The 25,808-nt window shown below is 46.9% G+C and overlaps 9 protein-coding genes across 9 annotated transcripts; 8 read left to right on the forward strand and 1 right to left on the reverse strand.

The window, feature by feature from the left end:
* Window positions 1-389: 389 nt before the first annotated feature.
* On the forward strand, window positions 390-1,703 carry N7478_011143 (Gfo/Idh/MocA family protein; the record flags this gene model as incomplete). Its single annotated transcript, XM_056927357.1, has 1 exon — window positions 390-1,703. The coding sequence occupies one exon, from the start codon at window positions 390-392 to the stop codon at window positions 1,701-1,703; it is 1,314 nt and encodes a 437-aa protein (XP_056774405.1).
* A 491-nt stretch (window positions 1,704-2,194) lies between these two features.
* Window positions 2,195-2,706, forward strand: N7478_011144 (uncharacterized protein; the record flags this gene model as incomplete). The annotated part of the gene is made up of 2 exons (XM_056927358.1): window positions 2,195-2,389; window positions 2,473-2,706. 2 exons carry the CDS (start codon window positions 2,195-2,197, stop codon window positions 2,704-2,706), a joined length of 429 nt encoding a protein of 142 aa, XP_056774406.1.
* Window positions 2,707-4,647: 1,941 nt separating this feature from the next.
* Window positions 4,648-6,232, forward strand: N7478_011145 (uncharacterized protein; the record flags this gene model as incomplete). The annotated part of the gene is made up of 2 exons (XM_056927359.1): window positions 4,648-4,696; window positions 4,755-6,232. 2 exons carry the CDS (start codon window positions 4,648-4,650, stop codon window positions 6,230-6,232), a joined length of 1,527 nt encoding a protein of 508 aa, XP_056774407.1.
* Window positions 6,233-10,486: 4,254 nt separating this feature from the next.
* Window positions 10,487-12,960, forward strand: steA (sexual development transcription factor SteA; the record flags this gene model as incomplete). Its single annotated transcript, XM_056927360.1, has 5 exons — window positions 10,487-10,586; window positions 10,656-10,755; window positions 10,848-12,386; window positions 12,499-12,582; window positions 12,642-12,960. 5 exons carry the CDS (start codon window positions 10,487-10,489, stop codon window positions 12,958-12,960), a joined length of 2,142 nt encoding a protein of 713 aa, XP_056774408.1.
* Window positions 12,961-14,169: 1,209 nt separating this feature from the next.
* Window positions 14,170-16,345, forward strand: N7478_011147 (putative sucrose transporter; the record flags this gene model as incomplete). The annotated part of the gene is made up of 4 exons (XM_056927361.1): window positions 14,170-14,285; window positions 14,396-14,435; window positions 14,552-14,873; window positions 14,973-16,345. The coding sequence occupies 4 exons, from the start codon at window positions 14,170-14,172 to the stop codon at window positions 16,343-16,345; spliced, it is 1,851 nt and encodes a 616-aa protein (XP_056774409.1).
* A 747-nt stretch (window positions 16,346-17,092) lies between these two features.
* On the forward strand, window positions 17,093-19,515 carry N7478_011148 (bifunctional K:H/Na:H antiporter NHX1; the record flags this gene model as incomplete). The annotated part of the gene is made up of 5 exons (XM_056927362.1): window positions 17,093-17,135; window positions 17,223-17,252; window positions 17,350-17,499; window positions 17,597-18,256; window positions 18,314-19,515. The coding sequence occupies 5 exons, from the start codon at window positions 17,093-17,095 to the stop codon at window positions 19,513-19,515; spliced, it is 2,085 nt and encodes a 694-aa protein (XP_056774410.1).
* Window positions 19,516-20,244: 729 nt separating this feature from the next.
* Window positions 20,245-21,432, reverse strand: N7478_011149 (zinc-dependent alcohol dehydrogenase; the record flags this gene model as incomplete). Its single annotated transcript, XM_056927363.1, has 3 exons — window positions 20,245-20,291; window positions 20,342-20,696; window positions 20,776-21,432. 3 exons carry the CDS (start codon window positions 21,430-21,432, stop codon window positions 20,245-20,247), a joined length of 1,059 nt encoding a protein of 352 aa, XP_056774411.1.
* Window positions 21,433-22,983: 1,551 nt separating this feature from the next.
* On the forward strand, window positions 22,984-23,514 carry N7478_011150 (uncharacterized protein; the record flags this gene model as incomplete). Its single annotated transcript, XM_056927364.1, has 3 exons — window positions 22,984-23,145; window positions 23,207-23,356; window positions 23,416-23,514. The coding sequence occupies 3 exons, from the start codon at window positions 22,984-22,986 to the stop codon at window positions 23,512-23,514; spliced, it is 411 nt and encodes a 136-aa protein (XP_056774412.1).
* Window positions 23,515-23,967: 453 nt separating this feature from the next.
* On the forward strand, window positions 23,968-25,005 carry N7478_011151 (2-dehydropantoate 2-reductase family protein; the record flags this gene model as incomplete). Its single annotated transcript, XM_056927365.1, has 1 exon — window positions 23,968-25,005. One exon carries the CDS (start codon window positions 23,968-23,970, stop codon window positions 25,003-25,005), a length of 1,038 nt encoding a protein of 345 aa, XP_056774413.1.
* Window positions 25,006-25,808: the final 803 nt, after the last annotated feature.

A 25,808-nucleotide genomic window follows, 5' to 3' on the forward strand; every position in this document is an offset into this window, starting at 1 on the left:
TTGGAGGAATATGTCGAGCCAAGTGTTGGCATGAGACCATTCTGCCGGGAAAGGGAAGAAGATCAGCATGCTCAGCACCGCGGACAATACCCCGGACAATGACCCGGTAGTCATTCCCCAGTATCCACTGCGAATGCGGGGTCTAGGAACATGGCCGATTGTGTGGGGGTAGCACAATTAGCCAGGAAGAAAAGTGGATGATCAGTGGGGGTGCGTTAACTAGATAAATCAAGTGCCTTTTCCTCGGTGTGTCTTTATCCGAAATCTACTCAGGCTAAAAAGGGTCAAAGGATCAGTCAATACAAAAAAAACTTATCGTTCTTCAAACAAGTCCAAGCAAAAGATAATTGTGTTCACTCAAAGGATTCAACACGGTGCCAACAGCTAAGATGAGTGAAAATATCCAAGTTGCGACCAAACAAAGACGCTACGCCCTGATCGGCACGGGCCATCGAGCAAGCCTTTTCTATTCCGCCCTCGTATCAAAGTTCAAGGATACTGCGAACCTGGTCGCCTTCTGCGATACAAATCGCACTCGTCTCGATTATGCCAACTCTCGAATCCAAAACCTAGGCCAAGAAGCTGTGCCGACATACCTTGCCTCCGAATTTGACCGTATGATTCAAGAAACAAAGCCAGACGAGATCATTGTCACAACCGTCGATCGCACCCATCACACCTACATTGTCCGAGCGCTTGAGCTAGGCTGCAATGTTGTGAGCGAAAAGCCAATGACCATCGACGCGCCGCGTTGCAAGGAGATATTCTCAGCTGTCGAGCGCACGGGACGTAACGTGCGTGTGACTTTTAATTATCGCTATGCGCCGCACAATACTAAGATCCACGAGCTCCTCCGTTCCGGAGTTATTGGAACACCCACGAGTGTGTATTTCGAGTGGATGCTGAATACTTCGCATGGGGCTGACTACTTCCGTCGCTGGCATCGGGACAAGCGAAATAGTGGTGGTCTGCTCGTTCATAAGTCGACACATCATTTTGATCTTGTAAACTTCTGGCTGCAGAGTCGGCCAGATACAGTGTATGCGCAAGGTGATCTCCGTTTCTACGGAAAAGAGAACGCAGAGGCCAGAGGAGTCACTCAGTTTTACTCGAGGGCACACGGTAGCGAAGCAGCAAGAAAAGATCCCTTTGCATTGCACTTGGCCGACAATCCAGGTCTCAAGGCATTGTATCTCGACGCTGAGCAAGAGGACGGGTACTATCGTGACCAGAGCGTATTTGGTGACGGTATCAACATTGAGGACACTTTGAGCGTCTTGGTGCGATACCGAAGCGGTGCGACACTGACTTACTCCTTGACGGCCTATGCGCCTTGGGAGGGTTTCCGGGTGAGCATCAACGGTACTGAGGGGAGACTCGAAGCAGAGGTGGTAGAGAACAGCTATGTGAGCGCTGGTGGGGATCAGGCAGCTGAGGGAAGTCTGGAAAGTCGCACTGTGACGGTTCGGAGGATGTTTGAAAAACCACAGGAAATCAAGATTCAGGACGGCGTGGGTGCACATGGTGGTGGTGATGAGGTCCTGTTGAGTGATTTGTTTGCTGGGAAAACCAACATTTACGACAGCAGAGCTGCCAGTCATATTGATGGCGCTGCGTCGATTTTGACTGGAATTGCCGCGAATCGGTCAATTGCGACCGGACAAGTTGTGCGCTGTGATGACATTTTGCAAATTCCAGAGTGAGAAAAAGCTCATGTCATCAAATTCCTGCTTTTATAATGGAAAGGAAGCATCCTGGGAACACACTTTATTCAGTTCGGCATTTCATCGAAAGAGGTGTTGAGGATTTAGGTAAGTCGCTGCTTCTCCAAATAGATAGTCAATAATAGATGCGATAAAGAACAGCCGACCGTTAAATGAAGATAATTTGATCCCATTTTCAAATGATTCCATCTATTAGTCGCTAGTAACATTGAAGACTCATCTCTGTCATCTGTAGCTGTAGCGCAGCTTTACGACATACAGATGCAGTTTTCTCCGACACTTTTCCAGCTCTCTCCTCTCCCAATGCACGAAATCCTGCTTCCCAAAAATCCATCTCTGCGAGGCATTCCTATCCCGCCTTTACAAAGAGCTGCTCTCGCTAATGTATTCAGTTCATCTGATGAGAACTCGAAATCCAGTTTCTGAAGTATCACCTGTCTACAACTATCAGCAGAGTCGAAGTTGACCGCATGTACACACCCGATGCCCTCGATCACGTCCTCAACAAAAACCCCGAGACACTGCAGGAATTCGCTGCTCGATGCGAACTCTCCGGTGAGAATGTCGCTTTCCTCAACGAATTGTCATTGTGGAAGTCTCGCTGGCCTGCTATTCTTGCCGAAGAAGGGATTCCAGGTGCTTCAACCACGCTCTGCGAATCTATGGTGACTTTGTCAGCACGCACCATGCGATCTTCCCTCTCAATATCTCTTCTCAGAGCTATAAGCAGCTCTAAGCTGTTTTTGAGGGTCCTGCACGTGTCCTGTTTGGAGAGGACTCTGTTAACTCTACCTCGCCGTTTGATGACGTTGATCTTACTCTGCCGTCAGAGGAGATCTCGGGTGCGCACTACACTGGAGAGATTCCTATTATCTTTGATATGACTATCTTTAATGAAGTCCAAGAGCATATCAAATACTTGGTTCTGACAGATACTTGGCCCTTCGATGCGTCGTCGGTCGGTCGATTCGGAGCGGAGTGACTTCAGTAATGTCTCGGATGCCTCTATGCGCAGTTGGATTTCTAAGACGCGCATGAAGCTCCAATCTTTTCTTTAGATGTTTTTCGCAGATTTGTTTTTGGATCGAGTTACTACTATGCCACCAGTCATGGTCCAGACTTGGTAATGATATTCATTTCTACTTCTTTTCTTTCTCTTTTTTTCTTTCTCCGAGCCTCTTTTGCCTTCTTGTTGTCTTTACCTTTAACTTCTTTTTATGTAGTTACTACCGTACTTTTGAGTGGTACATACTCAACAGCGTCCTGAAACCTAACTTCTTGGAGGAGTCACTGAGCAATATATCACTATCTATAAGGTCGGAGCTTCAACTTGAAGTTGGAAAACTGACATATCATCGCACGAAATTATATTTTGTACGTCATGGCATGCCGCTCAGGTTAGCAGACAATTCCAAGATCAAATCATCATTCAATGGTGCCTTGTGACTTGGTGCACGTCTCTATTATTTTGGGTAAAAAGAACAACAAAAAAAATTTAAGCACTCCCGCCCGGGATCGAACCGGGGATTTCCAGATTAGGAGTCTGACGCCTTGCCACTGGGCTACGAGAGCATAGCTATCCTTCTTTCTCCGGGCCAATACTCTTGACATATTTCCCTTGGTTTGAGCTACAAAGTTTCCCTCGGAGAATTATTCCCCGGATCTATAATTAGATCTTGAGAGTAAAACAAATAGCTGCAAATTAGGATTTACCAATACCTTTTTTTCTGTTTCAAATATTGTATATACTTAGCGATGAGCTCAAAATCTCCGCCCTAAATACATAATTCTGGGCACTAACCTTCTCATGAGGTCGTTCGGAAGTTCTCCGCAGCCTACGGATATATCCAAAAGCCCGCAGATCAAAATTAAGTCTCAGCCACTTCAAGTTCAGGCAAACAAAATCCAGAACTTGAACAAAGTCTAGACCAAAGCAACCAGAACAAGAACAACGTTGACGTCAAATAGCCTCTCAAAAAAAGCGGTGAAAGAAGATCAAGCCACTAACAAGGAAGCTGAAATGCGAATCCATCTCCACTCGGAGTACCATGTGTCCCGATCGAGTCCAGCACTTGAGGTCTTAGTGCGGCTACAGCGCAACTGCCAAAGAAATTTCCGACGATGACCACAGGTCTAAGCCCCGCAAAATGAGATGCGATGCAATGCATAAAACGTGGCATGGTCCAAGAGCTTGCAAAACTGGATCATGATCTAGAATAAGTAACACACCTCGTGGATTTAGTGACATAAATCAAGCAAGAACAGCACGGAAATCCAATGGCTTCCGACTCTGCATAAGACATTGGTCAATGCCATGTTCATGCAGGGTACAGTACAGTAGATACATCCCACAATGCGGAGTTGCGGGGTACAGGGACAGACATAACACCTGAGCAACACCTGAGTAACACCTGGGCACTGACTCAAAGTAGTTAGAAGACAATAGCAAAATTCATTCACCAGCTAATTATGTCGTCTTGATTGGTGAGTGCTGTCAAGCGACGAACCAGACTTGGAGCCGTGATGGTCATCGCGCTAGTCCGAAACGGGTCATTATCTAGAGAAGGTGGATTCACCCATGAAATCAGCCGATGGGGTTCGCTGTTGTGATGGGGAAGATGAGAAGAAAAAACTTTTCCCTCATGTTGTTTTCTTCTCTTCATTTATCTTGGACTTCGTCTGTGTCTTGTGTCTGAGGTTGTTCAGTTCACTTTGTGCTTCAGCAAGCATACATATACCGACTGCTAGTGTGGAATCATTGGACGGAAGTGAGGTCATTCAAGTTCTCATTACCGGATTAGGAATCCGTGGCGAACTTGAAAACAAATATCGTCGAGGGACCGGAGACGGACCAAAGATAGGGATAGGGATCGGAATCTGAATCGAATCGGGTCTAAAAGGCTCGTTAATTGCTAACATCGCTATGGTGTTCACTCGCGGCGATGTATCCGGTGAGGTTGAGGAAACAATAGGTATGAACGCAATGGCAGTATCCAAACTTGAAAACAAGACACAACTAACATAAACTAGATCACCATGACCCAGGCACAAACATTGAAGTAGTCACCTGGGATGGCCCCGAAGATCCAGGCAACCCATACAACTGGTCTCTGCGCCAAAAATGGACCTTAACGCTACTCGCCAGTTTCGCAACCTTCATCACAATGATGAACGGCACAATAATAACAGTAGCGCACACAACCATCAACTCAGAATTCGGAATCTCAGACGCCTCCTTCCCAAATTCTTACTGGCCCGTTTCATCCTGGGCCGTCGGAGGCGGATGCTTCTCCCTTCTCATCTTACCACTAATGGAAGATTTCGGCGTAAGATGGGTATTCCTCTCATCATGGCTCATCTTCATCTGCTTCGTTATTCCTCAGGCTCTAGCACAGAACTTCGCAACATTAATAGTGACAAGATTCTTTGCAGGTGGCTGTGTGGCTATTTTAGCTAATACCGCTGCAACTGTTATTGGGAATTTATGGGATACTGAACGATCCCGTAATATTCCTGTGAGTCTTTATATTGTTACTTATCTTGTTGGAGCTAGTATTGGGCCTGTTGTTGGTGCGCCGATATATGAGTTTCTGTCTTGGAGATGGATTGGGTATTTGCAGATTATTTGGTATGGGGCTTTGTTTCCGCTTTATTTTGTGTTGTTTAAGGAGTGTCGCGGGATTGCTATTCTGGGGTCGAGGGCGAAGGCTCTTCGGAGGGAGGGGAGGATGGCTTATACGCAGCATGAGATTGATAGTGAGGGGAAGTCGATTTGGAGGATTGTGGGGAGGAGTGCGACGAGGCCTCTTGTGATGTATTTCACTGAGTCGGTGGTGTTTTTCTCCGGGATGTGGTCTGCTTTTACGGTTGGGACGCTTTACCTGTTTACACAGTCAGTTGAGCAGGTTTTTGCAGGGTTGTATGGATGGTCTCCGTCTCAGGCTGGGTATGTGCAAGGTGCTATTGTCATTGGGGAGTGTATTGGGTGGGTTGGAACATTATTTTCTGGAAGGTTATACTTCAATTCTGCGGCTAGGAATACGGAGGATCCAGGGAAGCCGATTCCAGAGGCAAGACTTTACCTTGCTATTATCTCGGGTGTTGTCGGTCTCTCTGGTGGAATGTTCGTCTATGCTTGGACTTCTTATGCCGCTTTGCCGTGGATTGCACCAGCTATCGGGTTAGCTATGGTGGGTGCTGGAAGTGTTATTGTTGTCACTGGTATATCGGACTATGTCGTCGATGCATATGCCAAGTATGCTGGGAGTGCGGTTGGAATCATTGTTACTGGGGAGAATACGTTTTCGGCATTTTTGCCACTGGCTGCTATGAGCATGTATTCGAATCTAGGGTTTCAGTGGGCCAGCACTCTACTCGCTTTTATCTCGTTGGCTCTTTCTTTGGCTCCGATCTTGTTCCTTGTTTATGGGAGGGAAATCCGAGCTCGAAGTCCATTTATGAAGGAGGCGATGATTGAAAAGAGGAGGAAGAGCGTGGAATCAGTTTAATCACCTAATGTTCTTGAACCATGTACATAGATTATGATGATGATGATGATTGCTCCGCAAGAACCACAATGACGAAAATGCCTCACGATCGAACCCTATTCTTGTCTGAAGAAATAGAAAGAAAAAAAAATCTCTTCGCATTTCCTTCTCACCGGCCACCGGTCCCGTACAGTCAAACATGTGAATCCTTCGAGATTTTTCTGTCGTGTTCCGTAGCCCTTCTAACTGGATATCTATTCGAGCGATGGAGACAGCGTCGGATACTGGTTACAGTACTTACACCCTTGATACGGAGTACAAGGATCATGATTCTTGGTGAAGAGAAGTGGCACTCGCATTGGGAAAAAACCTTTAGCGGTTAGCTTTTCTGGGGTGAATCTGAGACAAGATGTTGCATTGAGAGACGATGTCGGAGAGTGAACACCTGCAGAAACAGATGGGCTGAACCTTGATCGGCCGTGGAGTCTATGATTCAAGATTCGTGATAAACAGCTTGCAGGGCTATAATAGATAATTTAGGTGAAAGAGCGGGGCTTGGAAAACCATGGAACGGCAGTAGGGTGCAATATACTTTGGGACTAAGGAGGAGGTGCATGGATGGGATTTGAGAATTCAGGAGGTGGACGGAGCACCGAGTGTAGGTTACCTGCAACGGAGGTTTTCCAGAATTCGGTTTAGAACGTTCGTTACTCCACTTTGTTGTTCCTGGGCTAGCCGTACCGTACTCCACGGAGGTACCAGCGCAATGCATTCTTGGAGATTCTATGCGTGGATGCTCCTGATTGAATGTCATAAAAAGATAACGACATTTAACGAAAAGGGAAACGGGTTCGAAATTCAAATCTAATCCAAAGATTGCTCGGGTTCCCGGTCGTTGCCCGTACCCCATTGTCGATCTGGAAGATCATAGCTTCATCCCTCTCATAACAGAGTTTTCAGTTCAAGGCCAGAAAATAAGACGCCAAAGTAGTTGAACGAATTTTTAATATTTTCTCCCATTATTTAGGTGCATTGTACATATTGTGAGTCTGTCTGATTCTAGTCGCAAACTTGAATTACGGCACTTCGCATTTCCCGCCGTTGGGGTTAGTATTAGTATGTTTTGCAGGAGAGGGGAAGATCATCGCTCAAACAGGGATTAGTGATTATTCCTTTACTCCGTAGTGTACTTGGTAGAGTTGACAGGGATCGCAAAGACCACCCGGTATGCTATTTACTCTTTCCTCCGTACAAAGTACAAAGTTCCTCCCGGACTTATTTAGCCCTCTCTAGTATGTATCCATCCTCATCCCTTTATGGCACAGTGCAGGATTCAATGCTTCTCCCAGCCACGAAATTCGGCACTAAGAAGTCTCCACAACTGGACAAGGCTCATGACTTGAACTTCTAGATCGTTTCACATTGGACGATCAAACGGGGAGGAAGACCGACCTCCGTACTAGTGCTATTGTGTAGTACTGCGGAGCATTGATCTGGTTTGTGAGGCGGGTGGATGGGTGGTGAGGGCATTCGAGCCGAGTGGAAATCTGGAGCGATAGACTCATGTCCGTCGTTTCATGGAGAGGTCCAGAGCGACGCGGACGTCATTTTTCCGACGAAGGTTTGCAAGTGTGAATGAGAGTAAGACACAATCTACAATGTACTCCGTAGTTTACTCCAGGGGTTGGTGATGGGACTTGGGACCAGCCCTATTGTAGGAATTGTATCCGATGAGTCGGAATATAGCATCTACAGTATGTATTTCAGGGTTGTTTCTACGGTACTGCGAATGCGAGTCCCAGTTTTGGTGGACCCAACGGGTTGTGGATTGCATCTCGTAAATCTTGATCGAGGATGAAACACGATTTGATACCTAATGGATGCTCTCCACAGATGGGTAGACTGTATCTGGTAGGTGTTTAGCAGGATCTGGATCTGGATGTCAAGGTGCAAGGATTGTGTGGAAGGAAGGAATGAAAATATCCATGGATGTGTAATTTGTCATGAGGACTCAAATGTTGGGCGAGACTCGAGACTCGAGACTAGGACTAAGATCAACCCCCTGATGTTTTGATATCGCAAAAACCATTTGACCGAGGTTCGATGGGGCAAGGCACGTTCTGGACCTTGTTCTCCCTTTTATTCAGGCGTCGAGTGCCAAGCTTCGGGAGGGTTAACCATGGGAAGGGCGACAGGGGCGTTATTCCAGAATTCTAGAATTTGTCGCGTGTTGATCTTCATCTACGAATTTGCCAGTGAGAACCTTGGATTAACCCTGTAGTGTACAGGGATTTTGAATAGGAAAGAGACTAATGTACTAGTACTAGTTACTGCATGGGACAGACCACCCGTCTGTATGGCCGGGTAGTGTTTCCCCCTTTAACTACTGCATGCACTCCAGAAAAGATGCAACAGGGGCACATCGTCAGGTACAGACCTACAGTTCTGACGGGAGAACCCCGGCAGTAGGACAGAACCAACTAGGGGATTTTTAGTACACTGCTAGCAGCACGGAGTACTTTCATTATGGAGTAAGGGCTTTGTCTCGTACTTTGTTCGTCCGGAATGGCACGGATACCCAGAGAATAGCCATTCAGCTCCAGCCACAGCCGTACGAGGTGATGGAGCACGGACTTGTCGGTATCGGAGAGTTTCCATAGACTAGGAGTCGTAGGATGGGTAGAATAGTGGGAATCAAGAGAAGAAGTGGGACGAGGGAAAGGAGGAGAACCCGTTACAATGCATGTAAGCGCCCGGGATCCTGAAACACCAGCGAGCGGGTGCTTCAGGTCCCTCAGCGCCAGTTTGATGAGCGAACGAGGGCTTGGCGGGGCCCAGGAGATTATTATCTTCTTGTTGGTCGGAGTTTTGCTCTATAGCTATTCTGTTTTTATTTTATTTCATTTTTATCCTTTTTTTTTTTTACTCCACTGGACGGGACTCGAGAACCTTGGAATGAGCTGGTGTCATGCCACATAAGAATAGTTAAGTTAGTTCAAATGTTAGAATTAGGAGACTGCGAAAAGAGTCAATCAGATACCGTAGCATCAGTCGACTAATACTCTTGTGCAGAACTAAAAGTAGTAAAAGATCGGACAGGACCTGCAGACCAGTCACCCTGCCCGTGGTGATGCATCGAATCAAGTGCAGAAAGAGGGTCCAAAAAAGGGAAGCAAAATACAATAAAATAAAAACCTGGTTGAGCGATGAATTAATTTAATTATTATTATTATATTATTATTTTTACTATTTTTCTCCCCATCACACTAGTCGACAACAGCGAATCATGACGATCCGGCCCCATTTCCACACGACGAAGCAGAAGAAGACGAAATGTGGGAACTGGCAAAGTGGACAAATCCAGGACAAATCCAGGAACGGTGTAGTTATGTCATTTAGTATTCAGTATTCAGTATTTTTAATATTTTAGTCTACTATAATATAAGAATATGGACCTAACTGGTTATTACTGGCCCGTTCTGACTGGTCATTCCGGGTCCCTGGGCGCTTCCCTTTTCCCTTACTATTGTGGGTGTATTATTAGTACAAACTGACGTTGTGCTCTCTCTCTCTCTCTTCCCCCCTTCATCCTTCTTCTCTTCTTCATTTCCCCCTCCTCTCCTCCTCTCTCCCATCTCTTTTCCAACCATCTTCCCACTTTCGTTTCTTCTTCTTCCCGCTGTGCGAGAATTCATCTGCAGAGTCTTACCGGCTGGTCCAGTGCTATCTCTGTCCTCCTTCTTTCTGTCTTTCTCTTTGTTTCCTTGAGGCTGGTTCCTCATTTCGATCCCACCCCCAAAATCCAAATCCAAATTCAATCCAAATTCAGATCCAAATATACAAAGACTCGATCTCATTCGACTGGCGCGTTACTCAAGCCTACAACTCAAATCAACCGCGAACCACGAACCACGTTAAAACAACAAACAATCCGGCATTGGATCTAGAATCCCTACGATCGCGATATTCTTAGAAAACCGCCCTTTCCTGCTCGTAACAAAGTGATCCACTCTTCAGCAGAGGTGAGTCCCTGAAGATATTCAAGAAGAATTCATGCACCTCTGCAGTGGCGTTGGAAGTTTCATATGCCACAAAGCCTACACAAAGCGATCAAAGCAAATACAAAGTGATCATTCACTCTTGTCTTGCTTTGGTCCCCTTTGTGACCTTGCCCCCACTCTTTTTATCTAACTCGTCATTTTTCCCCCGGTCGGCACTGACGATTTGCCATATACAAGGTGTGCTACAATTATGTATCCTCAACATAGTGCCCCCATGGCACCCCCACAGAAACCGGAGACCTTCATGTTATCAACTGAAGCCCAGCACAATCTTCCGCACGATGCGCAGGTCGCCTTGCAGCAAGTGGACAACCGTATGCCAACCCCCGAAAATTTTCCGATAAGATGGGAAAAAAAGAACATATCGTGTTGACGAGACCTAGTGAAATATTTCCTTCTGTCGGCCCCCGTCGACTGGCAATCCGACCAACTTATTCGTCGTTTCTTGCTTCCGACCGGCGATTACGTTTCTTGTGTTCTATGGTGAGTGGAAAGCCAACACGGATGACGACCATGTCAACATATATACAAACGCGCGCAGAGCTGATCAAGCTGATTTTTTTTTTCCGTCGCAGGAGCAATCTCTTTCACATCTCTGGTACGGATATTGTGCGATGCTTGGCCTTTCGATTCCAAGCCTTCGGTCGCCCTGTGAAGAACTCGAAGAAGTTTGAAGAGGGCATTTTCTCCGACTTGCGAAATCTCAAGGCCGGCACAGATGCGACTTTAGAAGAGCCAAAGAGCGCCTTCCTCGACTTCATGTACAAGAATAACTGCATTCGGACACAGAAGAAGCAGAAGGTGTTCTACTGGTACAGCGTGCCTCATGATCGCTTGTTCCTGGATGCCCTCGAACGTGACTTGAAACGTGAGAAGATGAACCAGGAAGCCACCACGGTCGCTGTGAGCGAACCGGCCATGTCCTTTGAATTCGACTCATCGCAGTCCCTCTACGAGCAATTGACAAAGGCACAACAAGCGAACTCGTCCTCGTTTGCTGCCCACGCAAGTACGACATCATCATATGGCCAGTCCAACTCCCCCGTTGTTCGGACCGTTGACGCAATGCCTCCTCCCCAGATGGCTCCCCAGATGGCCCCCCCGCCAGCAATTCCGCTTCTCCAGGACGACTCCGCGACTCCGTCGATGTACAGCAACCCGATGCCCCTCTCGAACAGCCTGGTTCAGGGTCTCATTAAACGTGAGCAAGACTACGGAATTCAGTACGACCGCAATGGAATGCCTATCGCCCGCATCCACCAACGCCACTCCTCTATGCCGACTTTCTACGAGTACTCCCCCGCGCCGTCCTTCGTGTCGTCGCAGTACGAAGATTACAGCAACCGCGGCCTGTCGTTTGAGCCCGTCACCCCACCACAGCATTCGGTTGGACTCGGCGCTGAGCCCGCTTACATCGCCAACGAGGATACCGGCTTGTACACTGCGATTCCAGATCTCTCCCACGGGGCCCCATACAACCCCATGATGCAGCTCCCACCGTCGAACTTCACCGGTGGTCACTACCAAGCGGCCTCTCGACCTTATTCAAACAACCCGTACTCTGTTGTTGAAGGGTCACCGACTTACAAACAGCGAAGGCGACGACCATCTGTCACTCCGGGTCCCTCAAATGGAACCCCCGGATTGATGAATGGTTCTGTTCAGGGCACATCCGTTCCTCCTACAACCTACGCCGCTCACAAACCCAGTGATCTTCGTCGTTCGGTCTCAAGCTCTGTGGCTCCTGGCCTGGAAGCAGATGACGGTTCTCACGATCTAGCTCGGACCTATCCGAGTGCGATGTTGCCCCAAAAAGATTTGTTGCAGGAAATTTCGCGCCATGGCACCCCACTCCAGCCACTGGACGGTAGCGTTGAGCCACAACCAGCCCCCATGTCAAACCCGCATGATGACTTGGCAGCGCTTCCAACTAGTGCAGCCATTGAGACGACCGTTCAAAACAGCACCGGCCGGTCGGATCGCACAGCTCCTGGTCCCGCTCGTCGGGCCCGTAGTGCAACAATGATGGAGCTGGGACCGTACCCACAAAAATCTCACTCCTGCCCAATTCCGTCCTGTGGCAGACTTTTCAAGCGTCTAGAGCATCTCAAAAGGTAAGCTTCAATCTATTTTTGAAATCACTACCCCTCCTTTGTGGGGATTCGATCTGCAAAACAATGCATCGGTGTGATGGTTTTTAAGCGCTGAGCTAACTTGGGCGCTTAGGCACGTGAGAACCCATACACAAGAACGTCCATACCCCTGTCCATACTGCAGCAAAGCTTTCTCGCGATCCGACAATCTGGCACAGTAAGCTATCTTCCGCATTAGCTCAAGTTCTTTTTTTAGTAACTAACATTTGTCCTCAGACACCGCCGCATTCATGAGGCTCAACAAGACGGCCAGCCCGTTGCAACTGAGGAAGACTTGGAGAATGAGGAAAATGATTTCGAGTCCGCTGGCGAAGATTCTTCTCCCCCTGCCCTAGAGCCCGCTCATCCTCATGCTCACCATGCTCACGCTCATGCCCATGTTCATGCCCATCCTCATGCTCACGCCCATGCACCTCACATGGTCAACATGCCTGCTATGACGTCTATGCCCGCTCCAATGAGCATGCCATCTGCTGTCCCCACCATGGTCGGAGCTCATATGATAGCTCCCCAGCTTCTTCAACAGCAGATGTAAATGTCCTAGGTAGTTTGCAGTCCCTTCTTCTTTGGCGTGTTTTTTTTTGTCTTTATCGGATCTACAGGCGCAATCTAGTCGTCCTGGACCGGGTGCCTAATGGTTTTCGTCCCGCTTTTTACTTGCACCATGACATTCAAATTTTCTTGTCCACATTGCGCTGTCGCTGTCACTATTCTTGCACATCTTGCAGAATATCTTGCCACTTGCACCCTGCACGTTTCTTCTTTTCTTTGTTATTTATCTCTGTTTGGATCACCGGTTCTGTTTTGAGTTTGGTTTTGGTTTTGATTTTGGTTTGGATTACCTTGTATTATTGTCTCGCTTAAATCGGTGCTTGCTCCGACGCCCGTGGATAACGAACCTGCCTGGCGGGTACTGGCAACGTGTGGCGTACAATTTCAAGGAAATGGGGAATCTGGTATACCGTTTTCATGGAAACATTGGGAATCTCCTCTTGAAGAGCAGGATTAGGAAGCTGCTAGTGCGGCATGGTTATATTATAGACATCTAACGAATTGACTTGACTATAAATCTATGCACATTTTTTTATCATCAATTAACTATATTTTCATAATTAAAGCTCCATAGACTTCTCTGGAATCAAATCCAGCGTATCTAGTTCAATTTCACCGCTCCATGATTCAGAATGATCATCAAACCAAAACACAAGACGTGCTGAATCACGTGCAGATGCTGACGTCGATCCCTTTGCTAAAGAACATTCAGCACCAGCGTCGATCAACACAGCCTCAATCAGATTCAACCCAATGAAATAATTCAACGTAGCCTAAAATATCACCTCCGTACATTTGTCATTCCTCAGGTACCTCCACTTCAACGTGGCAATCGCATACCGTACAGGAGCCACCGGACCCCACCCAACTCCCTGGCGACGCTATATCCTGCATTGCATCCACTGTCCCCATGACCGCTGGCACACCCGCAGCTCCAGCTTACACCAAATGATTCGTCACAACATCAAGTACCCCAGTCCACGCACCTAATCTAGGTAGTTTCGGCCCGACTACTCCTTTAATCACGCGTGACACAAAGATCTATACCTCTTGTTTGTTACTTTACCTCACCTTAAAGCACAGTGGGTCTTGCTTTGTCCACCCGGAGCGGACGTCCTTATCGCTCCCCACCTCTATTCTAATGGGCGATCTCAACTTACAATCTTCTATAGTTCACGAACGATCGCCCTTAATGCCTAGGCAAGATGGGATATCGGACTCAGGCTCAAACTTAGGTCAATATGCGGGGGTCCGCTCTGAAGCTCAAGCTGGGAATGAAGCTGTTGATGAGTCCTCGAAGAGCACGTGGTATTTGGTTTTATTAACTATTTCTATTGGGGGGTAAGCTTCCATGAACAGAACTGAGCTTTCGCATTGATCCATCTACCCGAGAATATATACTAATAGAGACTCTACAGGCTGCAAGTCGTTTGGTCCGTGGAACTCTCTAATGGATCGGTACGTATCGCTACCTACATCATGCTCAGATTCTTCCCCGTGTTTGGGCTGGGTTACCCATAAACCCAGAAACCCCATTCAACCAACCTATACTAATATCAAATCCATATCCTTAGCCATTCCTCCTCTCACTAGGCATGAGCAAGGCTCTGCTAGCCTTTGTCTGGATCGCAGGTCCCCTAACCGGAACACTGGTCCAGCCATACATCGGTATAAGAAGTGACAATTGTCGAATATCATGGGGGAAAAGAAAACCCTTTATGATTGTCGGCGGTGTGGCGACTATTATTACGCTCATGATGCTTGCGTGGGTGAAGGAGATTGTGGGTGGGTTTTTATCGGTTTTCGGTGTTGATCCGGCTTCGAATGGGACGAAGGTGGTTAATATGATTTTTGCGACGATTGTGATGTTTTCGCTTGATTTTGCTATTAATACTGGTATGTAACCTTATCTTCATTGTGATTATAATGGCTGTGGCTGGTGACAATGATGGGGTGGTGATGGGGTGATGATTATCGTGGCTAATTGATAAACAGTGCAAGCCGGTATAAGAGCATTCATCGTTGATAACTGTCCCACGCACCAACAGGAACTAGCAAATGCCTGGGCAAGTCGATGGACAGGCGTAGGCAACATCATCGGCTACGTCTTCGGGTACATGGACCTACCGCACTATTTCTCTTTTCTAGGAAATACCCAGTTCAAAGTCCTGTGCGCAATTGCATCGGTTCTCCTAACCATCACCCTCGCCATAAGCTGCTGGTACATCATAGAAAGAGATCCAAGACTCGATGGGCCCCCCTCATCAACTGGACTTGGTGTTGTTGAATTCTTTCAAAAAACCTTCAAATCCATTCGGACATTACCGACTCAGATTGCGAAGGTTTGCGAAGTGCAGATTGCCGCTTGGGTGGGATGGTTCCCGTTTCTTTTCTACTCGACTACATATATTGGACAACTTTATGTGAACCCGATTTTTGAGGAGAATCCCCATCTTCCACAGGAGCAGATTGATAAGGCGTGGGAAGATGCGACGAGGGTGGGGACCTTTGCGTTGCTTATTTATGCGGTTATTTCGTTTGCGGCGAATACTATTCTTCCCGTCTTTGTTGTGCCGACTTATCAGGGGCATCTTTCGGAGGGGATTACAGGTGAAGAAAGGGATATTTTACTTGAGAGGGAGGGAGAGGGAGAAGGCGAAGGAGATGATGAACATCATCATACTAGGAGGTTGTCTATCTCTGCCATGCCGGGAACTGCGTCGGAGCCGCTTCTAGAGGCAAATGCGAATGTGAACTCGATCAAGGATGTCAATGGGGGTAATCCCACATGGCTTTCTCGGCTACAGATCCCAGGCCTCACACTACGACACACTTGGTTCCTCTCACATATTCTCTTTGCAGTCTGCACGTTTAGCACGTTTTTCATCTCGTCTTATCAAGTTGGTTCCATCGCTGTGGGATTTATTGGTATTTGTTGGGCTGTGACATTATGGGCTCCTTTCGCCTTGATCTCTCAGGAGGTATCCCGTATCGATCTTGAACGAAGACTACGTCGCCAACACGCTACAGCCGGCAGAACACCGGTCTCTACCCCGGGATCCCGCACAGCAAATTCCTACGCGCCAGTCTCAGTCGAAGACGAGGATCAGGATCTAGAAGATGGGCGCTCCAAAGTCTCCGAAGAAGAGAATCTCGTTCAGGCCGGAATAATCCTGGGCCTCCATAACGTCGCTGTGTCCTTCCCGCAGATCTTTAGCAGTCTCATCTGCAGCGCCATTTTCAAGGTTGCGCAGAAACCACGCGGAGAACCTTGGGATGATAGTGTGGGTTGGGTTCTTCGATTTGGAGGATGTGCGGCGTTAGTAGCTGCCTTCTTAACCAAACGTTTAGCTGAGGGCTCACGTTAGGAATTTAAGATATTGCGTCCTTACATTGCACTAAATCATTGACTAAGTTACTCTAAGCGAGGTTGTCTTCTCAGCCTTGTTGACTGGGTTGATCCTTATCTTGGCCTGCAGTGCAGATTTGTGGTACAGAGCTGTGGGTCAGGGGCTTTATGCGGTCATGGTCATCATGGAAGCTTGGGGCTGGAATTGAAATCGACATATTGGTTCATTTCGGGGCTCGGTTTATTTGTACTTTATCCTTTTTCTTTGGCTGTAGAGCGTTTCTGCATAATCTATCATGAATAAGAAATACCCGTTGCTTGTGTTTGTATACTGTGTCCAACTGGTTCGATGTCGTGTAATTCCGCTTTTCTTGGCGTGTTGCGCGGCATCTTAGTGGCCCACATTTGTAATATACATCGTACTCCGAGTACAGGTTGAATACATTACTTACAGTACTCATATTACATTCCCCACATGCTCCCCACAACTACGTATGTAATATAGTTCCGTCTCTGAAATACCCAAAACCGGCAACGTCAGATCGGTCCCTCCAGTCCGCCGACCGATGCAACTTAACTCAGAACTTCAAGCTGGCCAGCTACGACCCGAACACAAACACCTAATCTATTGCGCTGCGTCCTCCCACGACCATTATCTCTGCGTCCCTAATTCATCCGCTGGATTATGCGCGCCTGCTCCTGGCCTCTCAAACTCGCAGGAGTTTACTGCCAGGTGTCAACTGCGCCAACCACAACCTAAGTCGCGATGGCTAACCAACTAATGGGCGATGCCTTGAACGCTCTACTGCGTATGTTGATATACTCGCACCGCTTTGATCGGGGTACTCGGGGTATGCCATAGGGATACATTGCTAATCTGCTTTTGTTTCTTGTAGGTCGGGCTTCTGAGGATACTGATCCCGATGGTACGACCTCCCTCCTTTCTGGCCGATTTGACGATGACGACGACGACGATACTGGTTTGGAATTGGAATAGTGGTTGTGATTGACTTTTTGGTTTAGATGCACCCGAGGCGGGCTCGAAGGAGATTACTAGCTCCTGGGCGCTATTTATTATGATTATGCTATTGATGTTTGCCTTGTTTACGAGCTACATCCTTCAGCAGAAGAAGATCCAGGCTGTTCATGAAACGGTATTATCTATCTTTGCGGGTACGTCGAGCTCCGAAACGCTTTTGAGAAAGGGACAACACGGATATTTTGAATTGATATGATATTATATGATGGGGTGGCTAACTCTACCTCTCAGGCATGTTCGTCGGTCTAATCATTCGCCTCTCCCCCAAATCCAACCTCCAAGACAGCGTCGCATTTGACTACCAATTCTTCTTCAACCTCCTCCTACCCCCAATCATCCTCGCCTCAGGCTACGAGCTGCACCAAGCAAACTTCTTCCGCCACATAGGCACAATCCTCACCTTCGCATTCGCAGGAACCTTCATCTCCGCAATAGTCCTCGGTCTAGTCCTCTACCTATGGACCCGTATCCCTCTCGACGGACTCAACATCTCCTTCGTCGAGGCTATTTCCGTCGGCGCCACCCTCTCAGCTACGGATCCGGTCACTATTCTTGCTATTTTCAATTTATACAAGGTTGAGCCGAAGCTGTATACGATTATCTTTGGCGAGTCGATTTTAAACGATGCCATTGCTATTGTGCTTTTTGAGACGGCGCAGAAGTATGCAGAGCATGAGGCTGGGTCGCTGAGCTTTTTGAATATTTTTGAGGCTGTGGGATTGTTTTTGCTCGTTTTCTTCGGTAGTATGCTTGTTGGTATTATTGTTGGTATTGCGACTGCTTTGGGTCTTAAGTATACGCTTGTTAGACGGATGCCGAAGATTGAGAGTTGTCTTATTGTTCTTATTTCTTATGCGAGCTATTTCTTTTCGAATGGTGTGCATTTGTCTGGTATGTTTATCTGGGGAATGGGAGTGTTTGCTACTGGGCTGAGCTAATTTTGCATAGGAATCGTGTCTCTGCTTTTCTGTGGAATCACTCTGAAGCATTACGCTTATTACAATATGTCTCGCCGAACGCAGTTGACTACGAAGTACCTGTTCCAGGTTATGGCGCAGTTGTCGGAGAATTTTATTTTCATTTACTTGGGCTTAGATCTATTTGTCGAGTCAAACTTGCAGTTCAACCCGCTTTTCATCCTTGTGGCTGTATTCGGAATCTGTCTCGCTCGTTACCTTGCCGTGTTCCCTCTTTCTAAAGCTATCAACTGGTTCATTCGGTATCGAGCTCGTCGCCGCGGCGTGGAAGTTGCCGATGAACTACCCTACGCATACCAGGCTATGCTATTTTGGGCCGGCCTGCGAGGTGCCGTCGGCGTCGCGCTAGCAGCCGGTTTAACAGGTGTCAACGCCCCAGCACTTCGAGCCACAGTTCTCGTCGTGGTCGTATTAACCGTGATCATTTTCGGCGGCACGACAGCACGCATGCTAGAGATCATGGGAATTCGAACCGGCGTCGTTGAGGAAATTGACTCAGACGACGAATTCGATATCGAAGTCGCCCACCAAGGCACATTTTATAAACGCTCTGACTCTGCCTTCGGATATACACCCCGTCGCGCAGACTCTACCATCCCTCTAGACGGAATGGAACATCCTCAGCGCGCCGGTCCCGGCGAAAGAGCAGATAGCTACTCAACCGGTAATAGCCGACGCCCAAGCCCACCACACGGACACACAAGAATGTACTCAGCTGCCTACACCGCACAAGATACCCAGACAAGACGCGATCGCTCGTCAACAGCTACCCTTCTCAACGGCGGAGGCGGAGCAAGCGACGATGAGTTCGGTATCCCGCCCTCGGGCAAATCTGCGAACCAAGTCGCCCACCCTGACGACTTTGATCTCGATCTCGATGGCTCGGATGATGACGACCTTCCACCTGCTGCAAGTAGTAGTTCTCGTTTGCGGAGGTCGCCTTCGAATCCACCACCTGCTCCGCATACTCCTACACCAGCTGCGGTGTCTGCGAGCGTCTCCCCTGCTAGAAGGGAACAGCCTGGTCTTAGTGCTAGAGAAGCGCTGAGGGGTATGTTCTCTGGTGGTGCGAGTGGGGATCACGCGGCTTGGTTCCGACAGATTGATGAAGATTATATTAAGCCTACGTTACTGCTTGATCAGTCTAATCATAAAGGACCTGGTGCGGTTTGATGTCGTTATGTCTTGTTTTTCTTGTTTTTGTGTTTCTTTCTTAGACGAAGGCCTTCCTTCTTGCATTGTTATGTTTTTTTTTACAATTTGAGATGTATATTTAGCCTTTGCGGTTTGGGTTCGCATCGTAACGTTCGAATCATTGCTTTCGAGTTCTTTTTATGTTCTGTCTCATTGGGCAGAGTCTGGGGTGAGATTGGTATTTCTTTCTATGTAGTTTTGTTAAGCCAGCATTGTGTACTTGTACTTTTATCTTCGATCTTATCGTTGAGTTATTTCGGTTGATGGGTTACTCCGATGAAAGGATCATGATGGTGACATGCCAGATTCTTAGGTTATAAGTGCCAATGTCATAGAATTGCGTTCTCCTGGTTTATTTTGGCATGAGTAGTCTGGTCAACTCATCATGATGTTCATTGATACCCGCGTGTGTTTACCCAGATTCATAGTGCTTTCAACCTTAGATTTATGATGAGACTCAAATTTGAGCCTCTAAAAAATCAGTGATTACTCGTAGATTGAGGGTTGAACTCATTTTTATTAAATTTCCCATTAGCTATCGTGTATGTCGCCATGTCCATTAAGAATAATTGCATCTCGCTTCTCGTGATGTACCTCAACCGGGTACCAAACATCATGTTTCATCTTGATCATCACTCTATCCACCCGTACACAAAATCCATACTTCTAGGCTGACCTAGTCATGTATCATCCCGTGCCGATAATCGATTACTCCGGTACCTCGAGCACATAGCGACCGGCAATCTTGCCTTGCTCTGCATTATATTAGTACATATCCTTGATCTAGTGCACTTGATAAACTTACCCATCAGCTCAAACACCTTAGGCAACTCTTTGAGAGGAACAGTCTTGAATGGCGCTTTGATCAAACCACGAGCAAAGAAATCAAGAGCTTCAACACCGTCTTGGCGATTACCGACGTAGCTGCCTTTGATATTGATCATCCTGACAACGCTATCGAAGACAGGTGCCTTGAGGAACGCATTCCCTGGTAGACCGATAGCAACGATAGCGCCGCGTGGACGCGCATATTCAACAGCCTGCTGGAAAGGTTTCTCAGAAACGGCGAGCAAAAGCACGGCGTGAGCACCTAGGCCCTCAGGCGTAGCAGCCTTGACATCCGCAACAAGGTCCTTGGACTTGGTAAAATCAACATATGCCTATCACATCAGCATTAGTATTAGCATAACCCAATACAAGACAAATTTAATATAAAGCCGAAAGAAAGAAAGAACCCACCTCAGCACCCAAACTCTCACACATATCCTTCTTCTCCTCCCCACCATCAATAGCAACAACCCTCAACCCCATAGCCTTAGCATACTGCAACGCCAAAGAACCCAATCCACCCCCAGCCCCAACAATAGCAACAGTCTGACCCGGTCGAGCCCCCGACTCCTTAAGCCCCTTGTAAACCGTAATCCCCGCACAAAGAATAGGCGCAACAGCATCAAGCTCCACACCCTCCGGAATCCTCGTAACATGCGCCGCCTTCCCAATCGCATACTGCTGAAACGTCCCGTCAACAGTGTAACCCGACAACTTCGCCTCAGCACATAGCGGCTCGTCCGAGGTCTTACAGAACTCGCACGCAAGACAAGATCCATTCAACCACTTGATACCTGCTTTGTCGCCTATTTCAATTCCCTGTGCTAGAGAGCCCTTTGCAACGACTGTGCCGGCGCCTTCGTGGCCGCCTACTAGGGGGAGCTTGAGGGGGATCGGCCAGTCGCCTTTCATGGCGTGGAGATCTGTGTGGCAGACGCCTGTGTATTTGATTTTGATGAGGACTTCGTCTGGGCCGGGTTTTGGGACGGGGATTTCTTTGTAGATTGGAGGTCCGCCTTTTTGTTCGATGACTTGGGCCCATTGCTTTGTGGGGATTGTGGGAGGCATTTTGATTTATTGAGTTGATTTATTGAGTTGATTTATTGAGTTGATTTATTGAGTTGATGATTGATTGAATAATTGAATAATTTAGTAGATGTGTTGAATTGAGGATGGAAAAGAAGTAGCAGAGGGAGAATGGAAAAGGTGAAGAAGGTGGGTTTTGTTAAGTGAGACATTTAGAAGTGAGAGATGCAATGTACAATGTCATGGACCGGGTGGTGCCACCTTAACCTGTCAATGATGGCGATTCCCGGCGAAATCAGGCTTCCATGACTCGAATGACTCAAATGACTTGGATCATGATTTTTGTCCCGGATCTGACCATTTATGAATATAAAGAATTAGGATTACCCAGTCTGGAGATCCGAGTCGTTCCTGAATCATACCAAGCTTGATACTACTGTTCCTAGCTTATCATGTCACTGGCGATATACTGTACTGTAAATCAACCTGCCCATCTCTTGTTCATAACTATTACTTTTTCATACATCATGGGTACTTTTGAGGTGATTTAATCTATAAATCCTGATTTACCCTTGAACTAGACCCCGATGGCTGAAGTCCAATACCTGAATAAGAAGTCAGACCGTTCTGCCAAGGCCGGAGGATTAACTCATTAATTTCATGTATTAAAATGGGCTAATTTCACTCGAATCATTGGAACAGGGATCATAGAATGATCAACTTGAGTCATGTTAATGGTGATGAGCATGAGTGGAGGACATCGTAGACGTCACCATCAGATCTCCCCACGTCGCCCGGACACAGTACTAGTATCCACTTACATCTCCCCACACCGATTCCCCCAAGGTTGAGAGATTTCACGATGTATCCTTGAATACGGCCATACGGCGTCCAATTAATATGTTGATTGGTGGATTGTCCAATTTCTACTCGATACCTAGGGCTATTGGCCAAGAGGCTGGTTCTGACACTGTTCCCTGGTGTCAGCTCATGGAATGCAATTGGGCGCGGATCGATTTAGACGCGGAACTGGCGGGGGCAGGATTCACTCTACTTATTTGTTTTCCTGACAACAACAAGGACGGGGAAAGAAAATGAGAATTTACAAATATCCATCATGTCCCTAAGAATGAAAAAAAGGAACGAAAAAAAAAAAGAGAAATTAATCGACAGCTGGCGGATTTGAACCGCCGCCTCCGAAGAGAATTGATTTCTAGTCAATCGCCTTAGACCACTCGGCCAAACTGCCTTTGATGAAGAGATAGAGGAATATTGGACATGATAGAAACAGTCTTATTGTACACGGTTGACAATCAAAAGAAAACTCCAATATGTACTCAAACAAATAACAAAGTTTGAGAGTCAAGAATACAAAGTGTCCAAGTTGAGCCCCACTGTTACTGACAAATGTCGGATATCGGTTCAGTATCTCGGTGTGTTACTGGAATGTTCCTGGATCCTTGAAGTGGGACAGGTGTGCGGGGTATAGATGACTGTTGCTATCTGTATCTATCTTGTCCCGTCTGCAAGCGCTTCTTTTCCTCTCTTCACTACTGCCAATTAACCCGCAGACATTTTATCACCCTCACCACAATGTCTATCCCAAAGCAAGCAGTTACTAGCACCAATGCGCCCGCGCCTCCTCCTTTCCTCTCGCAGGCCATTGTGATGGGCGACTTCATTTTTTGCTCTGGTCAAGTTGGCGTGAACCCGCAAACAAAGGCGATGGTAGAAGGCCCGACCGGTGCTCGAGCGGTAAGTAATTGAGAAGACTTTTGGTTATAGATCTAAATATTCTAATCAATTCATGCTCTAGAAACAAATCCTCGACAACCTTCGTGCTGTTTTGGAGGCTGCTGGTACAAGCTTGGACAATGTTGTCAAGTGCAATATCTTCCTTACTAGTATGGATGACTTCAATGCAGTCAACGAAGTATACGCGGCAACTTTCAAGAGTCCAATGCCGGTGAGTTATATTCGTCTAATAGGAATCGTTCGCATCGATAATCTAATCTGTTTGTAAAGGCGCGCACTTGCGTTTGTGTGAAGGAGTTGCCACTGGGAACCGATGTTGAGATCGAATGCATCGCAGGTGTGAAGAAGGGAAGCCAGCCAATGCTTTAAGAGATTTAACTCTGATGCCTATATAATGTTTCCTGTCCAAATCTTTGAACCTTGGAAGAGAAAAAAAAATTTAGACTATTTTGGAAAACATGCACACTACTAGTAGTATATATATCCAGGGACTTTCCTTCAACATCCAGACAATTTGTAAAGAAAAATTCCAAGGTTGGGCCAAACATTCGAAAACACATTATTTAGGGGACTTTCCGAAGCTAAATAAGAACCTATAACTTGCAATACCGACTAAATATAGCTCATTTGAGATTAGTGGACGGTAGTTAAAAATATCTCCTTGCAACATTCATCGGGCCGAGCGTGACTTTTTCGTTGATTTATCCGCCCGCAAAGAAGTCCGACTCCACCATTCTCTTGACTCACCCACCCCACCAATGGCCTTCCAAATTATATACCCTGAGTGATGAAAATCGAATTCACTACCTGAGAAAATTTTAAATGATGGCGTCGAATGATAATCCAATATTCGTCCTCGGACTAGGCAGCATAGGCTCATTCATTGCACAAAGCCTCCGCTCAATTCCAGACCCACCACCAGTCACACTCCTCATCCACAGAGAAGGCCTTTTCAATGAACTCTCCGCAAACAACTGGAAACTCGGTATCCGAATCGGCGAAGGGACAGAATTGAAGCAATGCTCCGGATTCAATGCTGAACAATTATACAAACCCAGTCCAAACTCCATACAAAAAATCCGCTACTTAGTCGTTGCAGTCAAAGCATCAGCAACAGTCGCAGCTCTTGAACCTCTGAAAGATCGAATTGGTCGCGATACAACAATATGCCTCTTTCAAAATGGGTTAGGCCAAATCGATGATCTGAACGAACATCTGTTCCCTGATACCTCGACACGGCCAATGTATATGTGCGGTATACTCCGGCATGGGGTTTATCTCAAATCAGCGACGGAAGCTGTGTTATCCGGCTCTACTGGATCTGCCTCTATTGGATTGACATGTACTAATCAGGAGATTCTTGAATCATCTGATCGGAGATTTGTCGTTGATGCTTTGCTTCAGGCGCCAATGCTTAACTGTAATGAACTTACTCGATCGGAGTTATTGGAGATTCAGCTGCTGAAGTTGGCAACGAATTGTTTGATAAATCCGTTAACGGCGCTTCTGGATGTTCGAAATGGAGAGATATTGAACCATCATACTTTGGTGCCGTTGCAAAAACAGGTCTTGAACGAAATTTCCCAGGTATTCCAGAATCTTCCGGAGTTGGAGCTTCCGATTGGCGATCGTCCGAAATTCACTGTTGAGTCTTTGGAGGCTGCATTTCGGGATACAGTTGAGAAGACGGCATATAATTCGAGCAGCATGCGCGAGGATATCTTGAAGGGAAGGGCTGTCGAGGTAGACTTTATTAATGGGTGGATTATCAGAAGGGGAAGAGATTTGGGGATTCAATGTTTGGCGAATTCTTGTTTGACCCAATTGATATTTGCAAAGAGCAATATAAAAAGCAAATAAAGTAATGGTGACCACTGATCCCCAATTCTAGGAAAATATTTTGAAATTGTACCCCTGTGACCCACGGAATTGAAGTTCAACGCCACAATGCCCGAAGGCATTATAGTTCAAGTTGTCATTTTAACATCAAAAGTGACATCTCAACATTTTACTCCTGATTTAAATATCATCGATCAACGCCGTCTCAAGTGCCGCACTGCAATGTATCAACGTAGTATAAAAAACCAAAACAGGTACAGACTGAGCTGAATGGCGATCCCATGATTGATGATATGATTCAAAAATGTTGGCACAAGAATTATAGGCCAATTGCAGCTTGGGCTTTATGCACAGAGGAACTTCTTCGCGACGAAAAGGTCATGGGGAAGGATATTATCACCGAGCCAGTCGCTGTGCCTGACTTGACTTCAACGCAAATCGCTAGAGAGACGGGCGATCAAATTGAACACCGTGACCCTGGTGAAGTTCCGGTAGTAGAGGGGTTTGATTCAAGTCAAAAAATATATCGAGACCTGGCAGAGAGCGGGCTTCTTGAAATGCTATCCTCCGGGGAACCTCAACAACTTGGGTTTCCTTATGGGCCGTACAGGTACAAGTCTTGAAGCTTATATTAACGAGTCTTCTCTAGCCTTCAAACAGTATCTCACGAAGAGAATGTTTACGTCAATGAGAATGTAGACCCCCTCAAAAGAAACATCGCCTTTTCCCAAGGATAACCCCCCTGTAGGATGTCTCGGCTAAATTCTGTCAACTCTGTTCGAGAATACTTTCTCTTCACTAGATCTTTCATATCCCAGGGCAGA

This window comes from Penicillium angulare, assembly GCF_028827245.1.
Source record: "Penicillium angulare strain IBT 27051 chromosome Unknown utg000008l_segment0_segment0, whole genome shotgun sequence".
NCBI classification, from domain to species: domain Eukaryota; kingdom Fungi; phylum Ascomycota; class Eurotiomycetes; order Eurotiales; family Aspergillaceae; genus Penicillium; species Penicillium angulare.